Genomic DNA, 14,654 nt, shown 5'->3' with positions numbered 1-14,654 from the left:
GAACGTGTGGTAAAACTTTAGTGCAATTACATATACAACAAGATAGGAAAATATATCTCTCATATACAAACGTTATTTATTATGATTATTACACTCGTGTCAATGTACAAATGTATTGTGGAATTTATCAGGTTAATATAATGGAATAAAACATTAGATAAGTTGATATATCACTCGCCAAATGAGTGGTGGTATGCCAAAAAACAATTTTTATGTAATATCGTCACAAATCGGGCGGCTAATCACATGCTGCTTCCACCCCTCCTACAGGGAGCTTTGACTGGCGGGTCTCTTTGCGTTCTCATTATTGGGTGGATATCGTTTGGTAAGTATGCTTCCTCTGGTGTGAGGGTCAGTACCAAGCTACCTCCAGCAGCCACGGACAGATGTTTCCTAAGCAACGCCACATTTTCCGAAAATACCACCTTATACACGACCTTACCTTATTATAACTCGTCCGTACAGTTTGATCCGAACATCTCCATGACGACAGTGACGCCTTTGGATATGGTTGGACCGTAAGTAATTACTAATATATATGTAACCTTTTTATAAACGGTAAATCCTATCACCTTGGTAACAGTGTAGAGACAATATTAGACCGTCTATCTCGATGTAGCAATTTAGACCTTTTATCCCATCCCTTCTTTCTGATCTCTTCCTTCCTCTCGTGTCTATTGTTTCGCGCTATACGATGAAGCTCTAAAACATCTGTGATCAGTATCGTGTTAGTTCCGGCGAAATTCGAGTTATTCGGTGATGACCCTGAATATATTTATCAAGTAATCAGTCGTAATTGTCAGATATAAAGAAGTGTAAGAATCTTAAGGATTGCTACATAAGATGGTTTATTGCAGACAAGGTATTGATGTCCTGTATTCCTTGTCCTACAAATGGCTGGGAGCAACCGGTATCCTCATAGTCATTATCACGGGCTCCATCGTCAGCCGTCTCAGTGGTAAGTCTGCTATTAAGATGTTATATATAATATAAAATTTGCAAGAAACGATAGTAATATTATTGACTTTCCTTGGTAGACATTTTATGTTTATACACCATTAACAAGAAAAAACTTTTTAGTAATACTGACATTCCTTGGTAGACAAATGTAATATACCATTAACCATAAAAAGTAGCAATAATGAAACTCCTTTGTAGACATTATATGTGAAATACCATTAACAAGTTAAGGTTATGTTCTCCTGGTCCGAGTTTTAGCTAATCTCAGAAAGATTTGGGAAATTCTTTTAATTTTGTAAGTGCTGGGTTTGTAAGCGGCACCATCAATAACAGAAAACAAGAGGTTTGCCTATACTAACAACCAACCAGTCATAGATTAATAAATGTTCGACTTATCTATATATATATTATTACAGGTATTTGGCTTATTCAAATTAAGAAAGTGATCTTATGAATCTGAAACACTCGCTACTCGTTACTAGAACTTCGACAGCGATGTGTCATGTACCAAACAGTGACATAAAATGACATACAAAAATGTAAATGTTACGATGTTCACGTTATATAACACATCGTCACTGTTGTACAGCTCCAGTTCCCGTGGATCCAAGCTTAGTGATACCTCTGTGTGACTTGCTGTGCTGTTGTTTACCCGAAAAAGTCAGATCCATGTTCAGATGTGGCATCGAAAGTCAAAACAGGAATTATGTAAGTATATCCGAAGCCGATACTGTATTGCACATTATGTTATTGTATATCTTAAGTCCTTTCTATGAGGACTGACGGGGGCCACTGATAAACTTTGTAAAGTATATCATCACACTGAAATGACATAACTAGACACGGCAACATACCACCTCTTTCATTTCCTTTATATTGACCACGATTTAAGCCATCGGAACGGATACCTTTAGAAATGAACGTCCAGCAGAGGACAGTGGTTTGGTCTGGTTTTATTTTTTCAGCGTCCTATTCACAGCTAAGGTCATTTAAGGACGGCCTCCCGTGTTTACGACATGCATGCGTGTAGTGAGTGGGTATGTGTGTTTTGGGAGGCTGCGGTATGTACGTGCTAAGTCTCCTTGTGATATGCCGGATTTTTTGCCGATTTATAGTGCTACCTCACTGAAGCATACTGCCGAAGACACCCAGCAGGACACTCCACCCGGTCATATTATACTAACAACGGGCGAACCAGTCATCCACTCCCAAAATGCTGAGCGCTTAGCAGGAGTAGCAACTACCATTTTTAATGACTCTGGTATGTCTCGGCTAGGGAACAGAATCCAAAGCCTTCCTCACAGGGGCGAACGCTCAACTAAAGACCAAAAGTGAGGCATCGTCAAGGGAGACATTAGGAAGAAGAAAGTTGTTCAGAAAAAAAAGGAGAAAAGATAAGATCCCAAATTTAGTCGCCTCTTACGATCATGCAATGGGGACAGCAGGTACAATTCTTACGCCCTACCTGCAGTAATTACCAGTTTCGAAATTCAAGTTTAAGCATCTTGTACTTATGAACTTAAAGTGGTTGTTCAAACACTTGAAGTATTGAAAATGACATCTGAATGCATTTAATTATCTCTTGAATATACAGTAGTGTATACATTGAATAATTGGTGAAGTACGTTGCAAGTAATATATATACGACTATTCTGTCATGCAAGAGGCTGAATGTGTGAAATAACATAGGTATCGATTGATATAGTTGGCATTGCTGCTGGAACGCCGTAACGAGCCCCTTTATTACTATGTGGATACTGCCAGATTTAAGAAATGACTATTCTTAATTTTGACAGGACATCACCGCAGACAGAGAAAATTTAGATGAGGAAGGAAAACGCTTGAATGAAGAAATAACCAGTACCCAACTACATTCCGAAGAAACCGAACCAACCGACTCAAAGAATACCGCAGATAAATCGGATACACTGTTAGCAGTATCTACCTGACGAACAGTGAACGATGACACAAACCAAGGAATCCTACATGTGCCATACCAAAATAAAAAAAAAACGAAATAACTTGTAACAATACAATAGAATTATTTTATTAATAAACATGGATATTTGATTGGCATTACAGAAGTATATAATTATATAATATATAATCGTCAAGTAGTGATAACGACAGTACAGACAAGTAAATTGTCGAATTTTCGAGGCAATCTGCCCCTTTATCAAGACACGGGTAAATTACATAAGATCACATATAGACATAGAACATGGAACAGTTACACAAATATAGTGGGTATAAAGAAAAATAAATATCGTTATGTTGTGAAAACGATCCCCCTCGGCCGATAATTAATTCACCGAGGGCCTATTATGATTAATTAAAAAACATCTGAGGTGGTGTGCAGATGGTAAATGAAGAAGTAAATATATAATATAACTAAAAGGTTTAACAAAATAACATCGCGAGTTGAATCGATGTGATGGCAGCGCGTGCTATGTAGTGAATGTTTTTGTTTTTCTACGCGGTATGTTCATTTCGTCCCGCAAATCTCGGCCCAAACAGCGGGTAGCAGTGAAAATATCGGGTGGCAAATCCCATATTACCGACTAAAATTAGTTCGTTTTAACGAAATTGAATAAATATTTAAATCATATAAATGTATTTGTGTAGAAATGCATAATTTAAGCATTAAAAATCAAACAGAATGGTTGTCGACAGATCCTATTAGGGTAACGATAACCGGGTGGCATGTATCAGGACGACTGCTGTTTTATGTGAACTAAGTCCCCAAGGAAAGTGTGTTTATGTGGTCTGTAGGGGTTGGTCTGATTAATAAACACGGAGTGGGTACTTCCTATAAGCGAGAATAGAGATAAGTGGTATAAGGTTTGAAGAACAAACATATACATCCCTACTAAAAATAGGATGGCGTAGGACTACAAGTGGGGAAAAAGGCGGGAATTCCCCAGATGGGGGTTTCCCCTCGTCTGCTGTAACTGTAAGGTCCTATGAGTAATCATGTGTTCCCATATGCTATGAACCTGTACACAATATCTGTTTATAATTATATACTTATATATATATATTATGATATCTATTTAGATTTTTCTTTAATTGACTTATGTTACATTCCTAAAACCTTTTCTTGATGATCAGGAAATGTGCCTAATAAGAATTTTCAATTTGTGTAGTAATACATTATAAATCGTATCATTATATAAACGGATATAATATATATATATGACGTTGACCGGATCCTGCTTGCTCTTTTTGACTTGATTTTCATTTTAAATTGTCATTTTAAAATAGGTGACCTATTTAAATTAATTTTTGCGGCAAAAACATGTAGCTTCTAATGAAATGCAACATAGTTGATAACGACCTGAAGGTTTTTTTATTTTTATTTCTTGTGCACGTTTGATATAGAGTCCGGTCAACCACCGTGAAAGCACACGCAGTCAGCAGCGCCCTCACTGTTGTTTCATTTGTGCATTTGAATAATTCTTCATTTTTTACAAAATGTATATCGTACGACTCACTGATCATCTTGTTCGATCCTAAATGTCCCTACATGAAGACGCAAGATGGCAGTTGTGTGATTGTAGGAGGCGGCTAAATTTGTGATCTCATATAATTTGTAATATCTCCCTTTGACACTACACGACTCCTGTGATGATTGGTTGGTTGGTTGGTTTTATTTGTTTAACGTCCTATCAACAGCTAAGGTCATTTAAGGACGGCCTCCCGTGCGTGCGACATGCATGCGTGTGGTGAGTGCGTATATATGTTTGGGAGGCTGCGGTATGTTTGTGTTATGTCTCCTTGTGAAAGGCCGAAACTTTTGCCGATTTATTGTGCTACCTCACTGAAGCATACTGCCGAGGGCACCCAGCAGGACACCTCAATCGGTCACATTATACTGAGAACGGGCGAACCAGTCGTCCCACTCCTTGTATGCTGAGCGCTAAGCAGGAGTAGCAACTACCATTTTTAAAGACTCTGGTATGTCTCGGCTAGCGGACAGAACCCAAAGCCTTCCTCACACGGGCGAACGCTCAACTAAAGGCCAAAAGTGAGGCATTGTCAAGGGAGACATTAGGAAGAAGAAAGTTGTTCAGAAAGAGAGCATATTATATCTCAAATTTAGTCGCCTCTTACGATCATGCAATGGGGGCAGCAGGTACAATTCTTGCGCACTACCCACAGGGAAGACTCCTATGAGGAAGGTTTTGATACCTAGGAAAGATAAATATACAATCGTTTTTAGCGATTCCAGTCTCTGTGTGTTTCAGTGAGAAAGGTTTTGATACCTAGGAAAGGTTGATACACTCATGTATAACGATTCCAGTCTCTATGCGTGTTTCTGTGAGGAAGGTTACGGTATCTAGGAAAGTTGTACATTGTATAGAGAATACATGGTCAGTGTCTTAAAGTATAAGCGGTATATTTTAAGACACTGACCATGTATTCTATTTATCCTGCAACAGTCATCAAAATAATCTTTTGAAGTGAAACGGTATCAACAATAATCCAAATATGTTCGTCTTTTAACGTTGTTTCACTTGGAAGTAGGCTAGTCGAATTAACGCACGTGCTAAGATTCCAAAATAACACTGTTTTCCGTCACTGCCGTATACAGCAAAAATATATATGGTGGGTGTATTCCGGCAATGCGGTGGCAGTTGCAGGATAAACTCATGTATAACGATTCCAGTCTCTATGAATCTGTTTTATTTCTTTTTAACTTGTTATATCGGTATATGTTTATATCCTCATCCTAATAGTAAATTATTGACAACGAATCCGATATACTCTGTTGATAAAGTAATTGAAATGTTTCAGAGGATATATTTGTACATATGTAACATTGTTTCAGTTATTCAGGAATGTAAGCCTTATATGTTATGATTGTGTTGTTATTTAAATTAGCCATAATTAGTACAGGGAGAGTTGAATAGCGTGAACATATTTCACAAGTGTGGCGATTATTAAGACTCTTTCACGACATCAGATACCAAATTAATGAAGTAGTTCTGTTATTACTGAAGACATTTATTAAAACGCTATGTTCTTTTTTTCTTTTCTTTTTTTCTTTGTTTTTTTTTTTTTTTTTTACATTTACCTGCATTTCTCAGAAGGCTTTATACACCCGGAATCTGTTGAAAGATTGCTTTGGTTTTGTTTTCACATTTTCGATTATTAACCAGTATGTACCCCTGTTATGTTGTTGCGGCCATATGAATATCGATAAATGAAATGGTGATCCATACAGTCGCCAATACTTTGACCATAAAAAGTCTCTAGAACTTATCCAGAATGTTTTGAGAATATTATTCTCATTTGTTCAATAAATATGTTTCAAAATTGAACATGTCGATGATGTCGTTATCAATATTTATTTTGAACTTTGAGTAGAATAGAATGCCAGAATTCCGTAGTTGTTTTAAGTGCATATCTGTAGAAAACGTTACTTTTATTTGTATGGTTTTATTGTCTTTAGTGCGTGTGTTTCGGAGGACTGTGGTATCGTGTTTAATCGCAGACGTACTGACGTAGGCCGCTAACAGGACACCCTACTGGTCACACTGACGAACCAGTTGTTCCATTCCCAATTGTTGTGGTTTTTTTTTTGCGCTAAGCAGGTGAAGCATCTAACATTTTCATAGACTCTGATATGTCTCGGTAAGGGGACAGAATCCAAAGTACCAAAAGTAGGGCAAATCATGCAATGGCGCAAGCTGTTACAATCCACTTACATTAAACTTTCCATTCTACGATTGCGAAAAAGTTATATCAACATAAAGTGATATTAATCGCCCTTGTTTGCTGGATGAAGCGCGCGAGGGTCTTACTGTGGAAAGAAAATGAAGAACCCTGGGAAAACCCACGTTCGCGGTCGGGCAGTGACCCCATACCTTTTCACGTCTGATCAGGGAATCGAGCCCCGGCCGTCTGTAGGTGATAAGCTAGTGTGTTACAACTGTGCCAACTGACCACACAAACCCATTACAGGCGTAAAAACCATCATTTTTCTCGTTCCTTAACTACTGGGTGTATTTACTGTAATTATCTGTCATGTATGTTCTGTATATTTGTACTGATAAACCGTAAGGTTAAGCTTGGTAATAAATTAATTGAATTGAGTGGTGGATTTTGATAAATGTGATGATACTGTGCAATCGGGTTTACTGTTGGTACATGTAGGCAAGATAATACCATGTTCACGTGTAATGTATACTATATAGATATATTTTGTTTCTCGTTGATAAAGTTAGAAAAAAAATTAACATGATGTTGTGTTGGTTGACCTGTTTTACATGTAAATACACTCCACTAGGCAATTGTCATATGAAGTTGATGAAGAATATTTCTTTGTTGCTGGAGATAAGGTACGATAGCGGAGTAATATTATACCATGTAGTAGGGAACAACCAACCAATTGAAAAAATACATTTTTGAAACAGCCTCTGTGTATAGAACGTTGAGCCAAGGATCAAATGTCTGGCAGCCACTGATTGGCCAGTATGTTATGAAGTGAGAAAAAAGATATGTAGCCTGATAGGTAACTATCAATAAGAAATGTTGATATAAATTTCGTAAGTCTGATTGATTGTTTTCCAAAGGTTCACGTAATAATAGTAAACAGGTAAACATTTAAGATTTTTGAGAATTTTTACTGCGAAATTCACCTATTTTCAAAATGGCTACCCTGGAGAAAATTTGAGCTGAAGGACCCAACTTTTTTTTTTGATTAGGTGTTATATCAGACCCTAAACTTTTGTTATAAACCATAATTGTCATATTGAATTCAAGAATTTGAATGAAATACTCCAAAACGTTAACACTAAAGTCTATGGGAAAACAATTGGTTGGTTGGTCTCTAGTAAAACACGCTGTGAGGTCTGGCTTTTCGTATGCGTTCGAGATTTTTTTTTTAAAGTGATTAGACAGGTTTTTTTCATGTTTTCCTGCGGTAAAGTCAAAGATATAAAGGCAGAAAACCGACATATCGACTACATTGAATTGAATGAATTTTAGAAACGAAATCAGTAGCAACACAATTTGAAAAACACACGCACACTGCGATACCGTGTATATTCTCTTCTACATAATACAATAGGATAAACAACTGTATTTCACAGCGACATAGGCACTGGCTGGTGAGTTTATTAAGAAAACGTCATAATTATCAAAAACAATGACACAAAAATACACATTTCACATACATCATACCAATTCCTCACCTTACCTATTTTCATCTCATTAATAGAAGAAAAACATTACGCGTGCTCACGATTACCTGTGTCGCCTGAATGACACATGTAAATTATACCTAAGCCCATTTACACGTGCAAATACCGGAAGCGCCACCTATTGGCGTATCTCATAACAAAGAGAAAATAATTACATCCTAATTCCTAACGTCAACAGGTTGAAATTATGTATTTACATACGGAGGTGTGATAAGCACGTCACTATTGTGGCGTAATGACATATTTTATTAAACAGTGTCATATGTGGAATAATAGTTGTTCAATGAAAGTAATAATACCTAAAGTGGTGGTGACAATGTGCTTGGAATATGTACGAATGGCAAGGTGTTGGAAGTTGACCTGTAATATTACACGAGGCCTCTTGCAATCAGGTCAAAAAGTTTTACTGTGATATACTTTTTCACAGTTTCCATGTACAATATGTAAGACAACACAATTCTTAAAATATAACATAGAATAGTTTATTTCAGCACGTAGACACTTTCGGAACTAAATTATGCATTATGAAAATTATATAGATTTGTAGAACGCGCGGTGGCCGAGTGGTTAAGGTGTCCCGATACTTGATCACTAGCCCGCCACCTCTAGGTTGCGAGTTCGACTAGCTATATATATAATGGTTTTCTCCGGATACTCCGGCTTTACTTCACCTTCAAAACCAAGGCACGTCTTAAATGACCCTGGCTGTTAATAGGACGTTAAACAAAATAAACCAAACTCTCATAATCTGACTGAAATACACGTCTTCAACACGCCTACGCAGATCTTCATTCAAGAGATTATTTTAAACAGATTGGCACTTACATCATTGTATATAGTTTAACCGCAACCTGTCCAAGAATACAGTTCATCTCTTTTTGTTTATAGCAAGTACATATAATAGAGTGTACATATTAGTATGAAGTTCTGTCTCGAATAGCCGTAATACCCTTACTACCAAATATATGTCATACGTGTGTTAATAGCTATGAGCTTTTGTTTGAGTGTTTGTCTCCAATACGTATCCAATGATCTTGTCTCCAATACGTATCCAGTGAGGTTGCCTCCAATACGTATCCAGTCGTGGTTGTCTCCAATACGTATCCAGTAGAGTTTGTCTCCAATACGTATCGAGTCGCGGTTGTCTCCAATACGTATCCAGTCGCGGTTGTCTCCAATACGTATCCAGTCGTGTTTGTCTCCACTACGTATCCAGTCGCGGTTGTCTCCAATACGTATCCAGTCGTGGTTGTATCCAATACGTATCCAGTCGTGGTTGTCCCCAATACGTATCCAGTCGAGGTTGTCTCCAATACGTATCCAGTCGAGGTTGTCTCCAATACGTATCCAGTCGAGGTAATCCCCAATACGTATCCAGTCGAGGTTGTCTCCAATACGTATCCAGTGAGGTTGTCTCCAATACGTATCCAGTGAGGTTGTCTCCAATACGTATCCAGTCGAGGTTGTCTCCAATACGTATCCAGTCGATTTTGTCTCCAATACATATCGGGTCGAAGATGTCTCCAATACGTATCCAGTCGAGGTTGTCTCCAATACGTATCCAGTGAGGTTGTCTCCAATACGTATCCAGTGAGGTTGTCTCCAATACGTATCCAGTCGTGGTTGTCTCCAATACGTATCCAGTCGTGGTTGTATCCAATACGTATCCAGTCGAGGTTGTCTCCAATACGTATCCAGTCGTGGTTGTCTCCAATACGTATCCAGTCGAGGTTGTCTCCAATACGTATCCAGTCGATTTTGTCTCCAATACATATCGGGTCGAAGATGTCTCCAATACGTATCCAGTGAGGTTGTCTCCAATACGTATCCAGTCGTGGTTGTCCCCAATACGTATCCAGTCGAGGTTGTCTCCAATACGTATCCAGTCGTGGTTGTCTCCAATACGTATCGAGTCGCGGTTGTCCCCATTACGTATCGTGTCGAGGTTGTCTCCATTACGTATCCAGTCGTGGTTGTCTCCAATACGTATCCAGTCGAGGTTGTCTCCAATACGTATCTAGTCGAGGTTGTCTCCAATACGTATCTAGTGAAGTTGTCTCCAATACGTATCTAGTCGAGGTTGTCTCCAATACGTATCTAGTGAAGTTGTCTCCAATACGTATCTAGTCGTGGTTGTCTCCAATACGTACCCAGTAGGTTGTCTCCAATACGTATCCAGTCGTGGTTGTCTCCAATACGTATCCAGTCGAGGTTGTCTCCATTACGTATCTAGTGAGGTTGTCTCCAATACTTATCCAGTCGAGGTTGTCTCCAATACGTATCGTGTCGAGGTTGTCCCCAATACGTATCCAGTGAGGTTGTCTCCAATACGTATCGTGTCGAGGTTGTCTCCAATACGTATCTAGTGAAGTTGTCTCCAATACGTATCCAGTCGAGGTTGTCTCCAATACGTATCTAGTCGAGGTAATCCCCAATACGTATCCAGTGAGGTTGTCTCCAATACGTATCCAGTCGTGGTTGTCTCCAATACGTACCCAGTAGGTTGTCTCCAATACGTACCCAGTCGAGATTGTCTCCAATACGTATCGAGTCGCGGTTGTCTCCAATACGTTCCCAGTCGAGGTTGTCTCCAATACGTATCCAGTGAGGTTGTCTCCAATACGTATCCAGTCGAGGTTGTCTCCAATACTTATCCAGTCGAGGTTGTCTCCAATACGTATCCAGTCGTGGTTGTCTCCAATACGTATCGTGTCGAGGTTGTCTCCAATACGTATCCAGTGAGGTTGTCTCCAATACGTATCTAGTGAGGTTGTCTCCAATACGTATCCAGTCGAGGTTGTCTCCAATACGTATCCAGTCGAGGTTGTCTCCAATACGTATCCAGTCGAGGTTGTCTCCAATACGTATCCAGTCGTGTTTGTCTCCACTACGTATCGAGTCGTGGTTGTCTCCAATACGTATCGAGTCGTGGTTGTCCCCAATACGTATCCAGTCGAGGTTGTCTCCAATACGTATCCAGTCGTGGTCGTCTCCAATACGTATCCAGTCGAGGTTGTCTCCAATACGTATCCAGTGAGGTTGTCTCCAATACGTATCCAGTCGAGGTTGTCTCCAATACGTATCCAGTCGAGGTTGTCTCCAATACGTATCCAGTCGAGGTTGTCTCCAATACGTATCTAGTGAGGTTGTCGCCAATACGTATCCAGTGAGGTTGTCCCCGATACGTATCTAGTGAGGTTGTCCCCGATACGTATCCAGTGGAGGTAATCCCCTATACGTATCCATTCGAGGTAATCCCTATACGTATCCAGTCGAGGTAATCCCCGATACGTATCCAGTCGAGGTTACCCCCTATACGTACCCAGTCGAGGTTACCCCCTATACGTATCCAGTCGAGGTTATCCCGATACGTATCCAGTCGAGGTAATCCCCGATACGTATCCAGTCGAGGTAATCCCCGATACGTATCCAGTCGAGGTAATCCCCGATACGTATCCATTCGAGGTAATCCCCGATACGTATCCAGTCGAGGTAATCCCCGATACGTATCCAGTCGAGGTAATCCCCGATACGTATCCAGTCGAGGTAATCCCCGATACGTATCCAGTCGGGGTAATCCCCGATACGTATCCAGTCGAGGTAATCCCCGATACTTATCCAGTCGAGGTAATCCCCAATACGTATCCAGTCGAGGAAATAGACAGTATCTGGAACAGTCCCAGTGGTTACGTCCTTTACAATGTCGTATTGCCGTAATGTAGGACGTTTCCTTGGTAGTTAATGCGTCTGTCCTAATGGATCAATATACTACTGATGATGAATATTGGATGATATATCTTTCATCTTAATGAAAATCACTGATTTTCCATTGACATTATATATAATTCACCTGTAATTGTACCTGTAATTATAATTTAAGGATAAACTGTCCAGGTACACTATGGCCACTGTATTGAAAAATAAACTTGACAGGCGCTTTGACACAAAGTGTGGAGTCCAGGGACCAATTTCGACATGGCGGGCTTCGTGGCTGTATAGAGACAAAATCGCAAATGTTTGTGTTTGTTTCGATGGTTTCAAGTTCTATCAATGTGAATCCTTTGACACTTGTTAGACAGATGTTAAAATTAAATTTTAAACGTTTTAATATGTAGCCAAATAATTTGATGTCACTATACTTTATACGGTTTATGCGTCGATATTTGTATTGATATATATATATTGTTATATGAACATTTGTAATAGATAACATAATTACAATATATAGTACAATATAATATGTATACAGTGTATATAATATTATATAGAAAATCTTGTCTCAGCTGAGCCGTAGATTTATTGAGTGGCCAATCAGTAGACGTAGTGATATTCAACTGCATGGCAGACATTCTGACAAATACATTTGTAATTTGTTTACACAATATTGCCTAAGATTCGTTATTTCATTGACAACTTATAAAATATCTTTTTACAAGAAAATGAAGGAAGTGGATTTATTTGAAAAAAAAACCCTTCAGAATAAGAGAGCTGCTATACGTTATACGGTATGTAGTACTTATACACCCCTATCTATATATAGTATGTCGTACTTATATATCCCTATCTATATATAGTATGTCGTACTTATATATCCCTATCTATATATAGTATGTAGTACTTATACACCCCTATCTATATATAGTATGTAGTACTTATATATCCCTATCTATATATAGTATGTCGTACTTATATATCCCTATCTATATATAGTATGTAGTACTTATACACCCCTATCTATATATAGTATGTAGTACTTATATATCCCTATCTATATAGTATATAGTACTTATATATCCCTATCTATATATAGTATATAGGACTTATACACCCCAATCTATATATAGTATGTAGTACGTATACACCCCTATCTATATATAGCATGTAGTACTTATATATCCCTATCTATATATAGTATGTAGTACTTATACACCCCTATCTATATACAGTATGTAGTACTTATATATCCCTATCTATATATAGTATGTAGTACTTATATATCCCTATCTATATATAGTATATAGGACTTATACACCCCAATCTATATATAGTATGTAGTACTTATACACCCCTATCTATATATAGCATGTAGTACTTATATATCCCTATCTATATATAGTATGTAGTACTTATACACCCCTATCTATATATAGTATGTAGTACTTATACACCCCTATCTATATATAGCATGTAGTACTTATATATCCCTATCTATATATAGTATGTAGTACTTATACACCCCTATCTATATATAGTATGTAGTACTTATATATCCCTATCTATATATAGTATGTAATACTTATACACCTCTATATATAGTATGTAGTACTTATATATCCCTATCTATATATAGTATGTAATACTTATACACCTCTATATATAGTATGTAGTACTTATATATCCCTATCTATATATAGTATGTAGTACTTATATATCCCTATCTATATATAGTATATAGTATGTAGTACTTATATATCCCTATCTATATAAAGTATGTAGTACTTATATATCCCTATCTATATATAGTACTTATATATCCCTATCTATATATAGTATGTAGTACTTATACACCCCAATCTATATATAGTATGTAGTACTTATATATCCCTATCTATATATAGTATGTAGTACTTATATATCCCTATCTATATATAGTATGTAGTACTTATATATCCCTATCTATATATAGTATGTAGTACTTATATATCCCTATCTATATATAGTATGTAGTACTTATATATCCCTATCTATATATAGTATGTAGTACTTATACACCTCTATCTATATATAGTATGTAGTACTTATACACCTCTATCTATATATAGTATGTAGTACTTATATATCCATATCTATATATAGTATGTAGTACTTATATATCCCTATCTATATATAGTATGTAGTACTTATACACCTCTATCTATATATAGTATGTAGTACTTATACACCTCTATCTATATATAGTATGTAGTACTTATATATCCATATCTATATATAGTATGTAGTACTTATATATCCCTATCTATATATAGTATGTAGTACTTATACACCTCTATCTATATATGGTATGTAGTACTTATACACCTCTATCTATATATAGTATGTAGTACTTATATATCCCTATCTATATATAGTATGTAGTACTTATACACCCCTATCTATATATAGTATGTAGTACTTATATATCCCTATCTATATATAGTATGTAGTACTTATACACCTCTATCTATATATAGTATGTAGTACTTATATATCCCTATCTATATATAGTATGTAGTACTTATATATCCCTATCTATATATAGTATATAGTACTTATATATCCCTATCTATGTAGTACTTATAAATCCCTATCTATATATAGTACTTACATATCCCTATCTATATATAGTATGTAGTACTTATACACCTCTATCTATATATAGTATGTAGTACTTATACACCCCTATCTATATATAGTATGTAGTACTTATATATCCCTATCTATATATAG

General features: G+C 37.2%; 1 protein-coding gene across 1 annotated transcript; it reads left to right on the top strand.

Annotated features, from left to right (window-relative positions):
* The first annotated feature begins 279 nt into the window (after positions 1-279).
* LOC117342625 (sodium-coupled monocarboxylate transporter 2-like) lies at positions 280-2,909 on the top strand. The gene is made up of 4 exons (XM_033904823.1): positions 280-518; positions 858-958; positions 1,550-1,668; positions 2,757-2,909. The coding sequence occupies exons 1-4, from the start codon at positions 484-486 to the stop codon at positions 2,907-2,909; spliced, it is 408 nt and encodes a 135-aa protein (XP_033760714.1). The 5' UTR covers positions 280-483.
* The last annotated feature ends 11,745 nt before the right edge of the window (positions 2,910-14,654 follow it).

The sequence above is a fragment of the Pecten maximus genome, chromosome 14, assembly GCF_902652985.1.
Source record: "Pecten maximus chromosome 14, xPecMax1.1, whole genome shotgun sequence".
Classification (NCBI taxonomy): domain Eukaryota; kingdom Metazoa; phylum Mollusca; class Bivalvia; order Pectinida; family Pectinidae; genus Pecten; species Pecten maximus.
The sequence above is the reverse complement of the archived record's forward strand: the minus strand, read 5'-3'. Positions and strand labels throughout refer to the sequence as shown.

Coding starts and splice junctions, on each gene's coding strand:
- LOC117342625 (XM_033904823.1), top strand. CDS start 484: ATGACGACAGTGACGCCTTTGGATATGGTTGGACC. Junction 519..857: donor CCTTTGGATATGGTTGGACC/GTAAGTAATTAC, acceptor GGTTTATTGCAG/ACAAGGTATTGATGTCCTGT. Junction 1,669..2,756: donor AAAGTCAAAACAGGAATTAT/GTAAGTATATCC, acceptor TAATTTTGACAG/GACATCACCGCAGACAGAGA.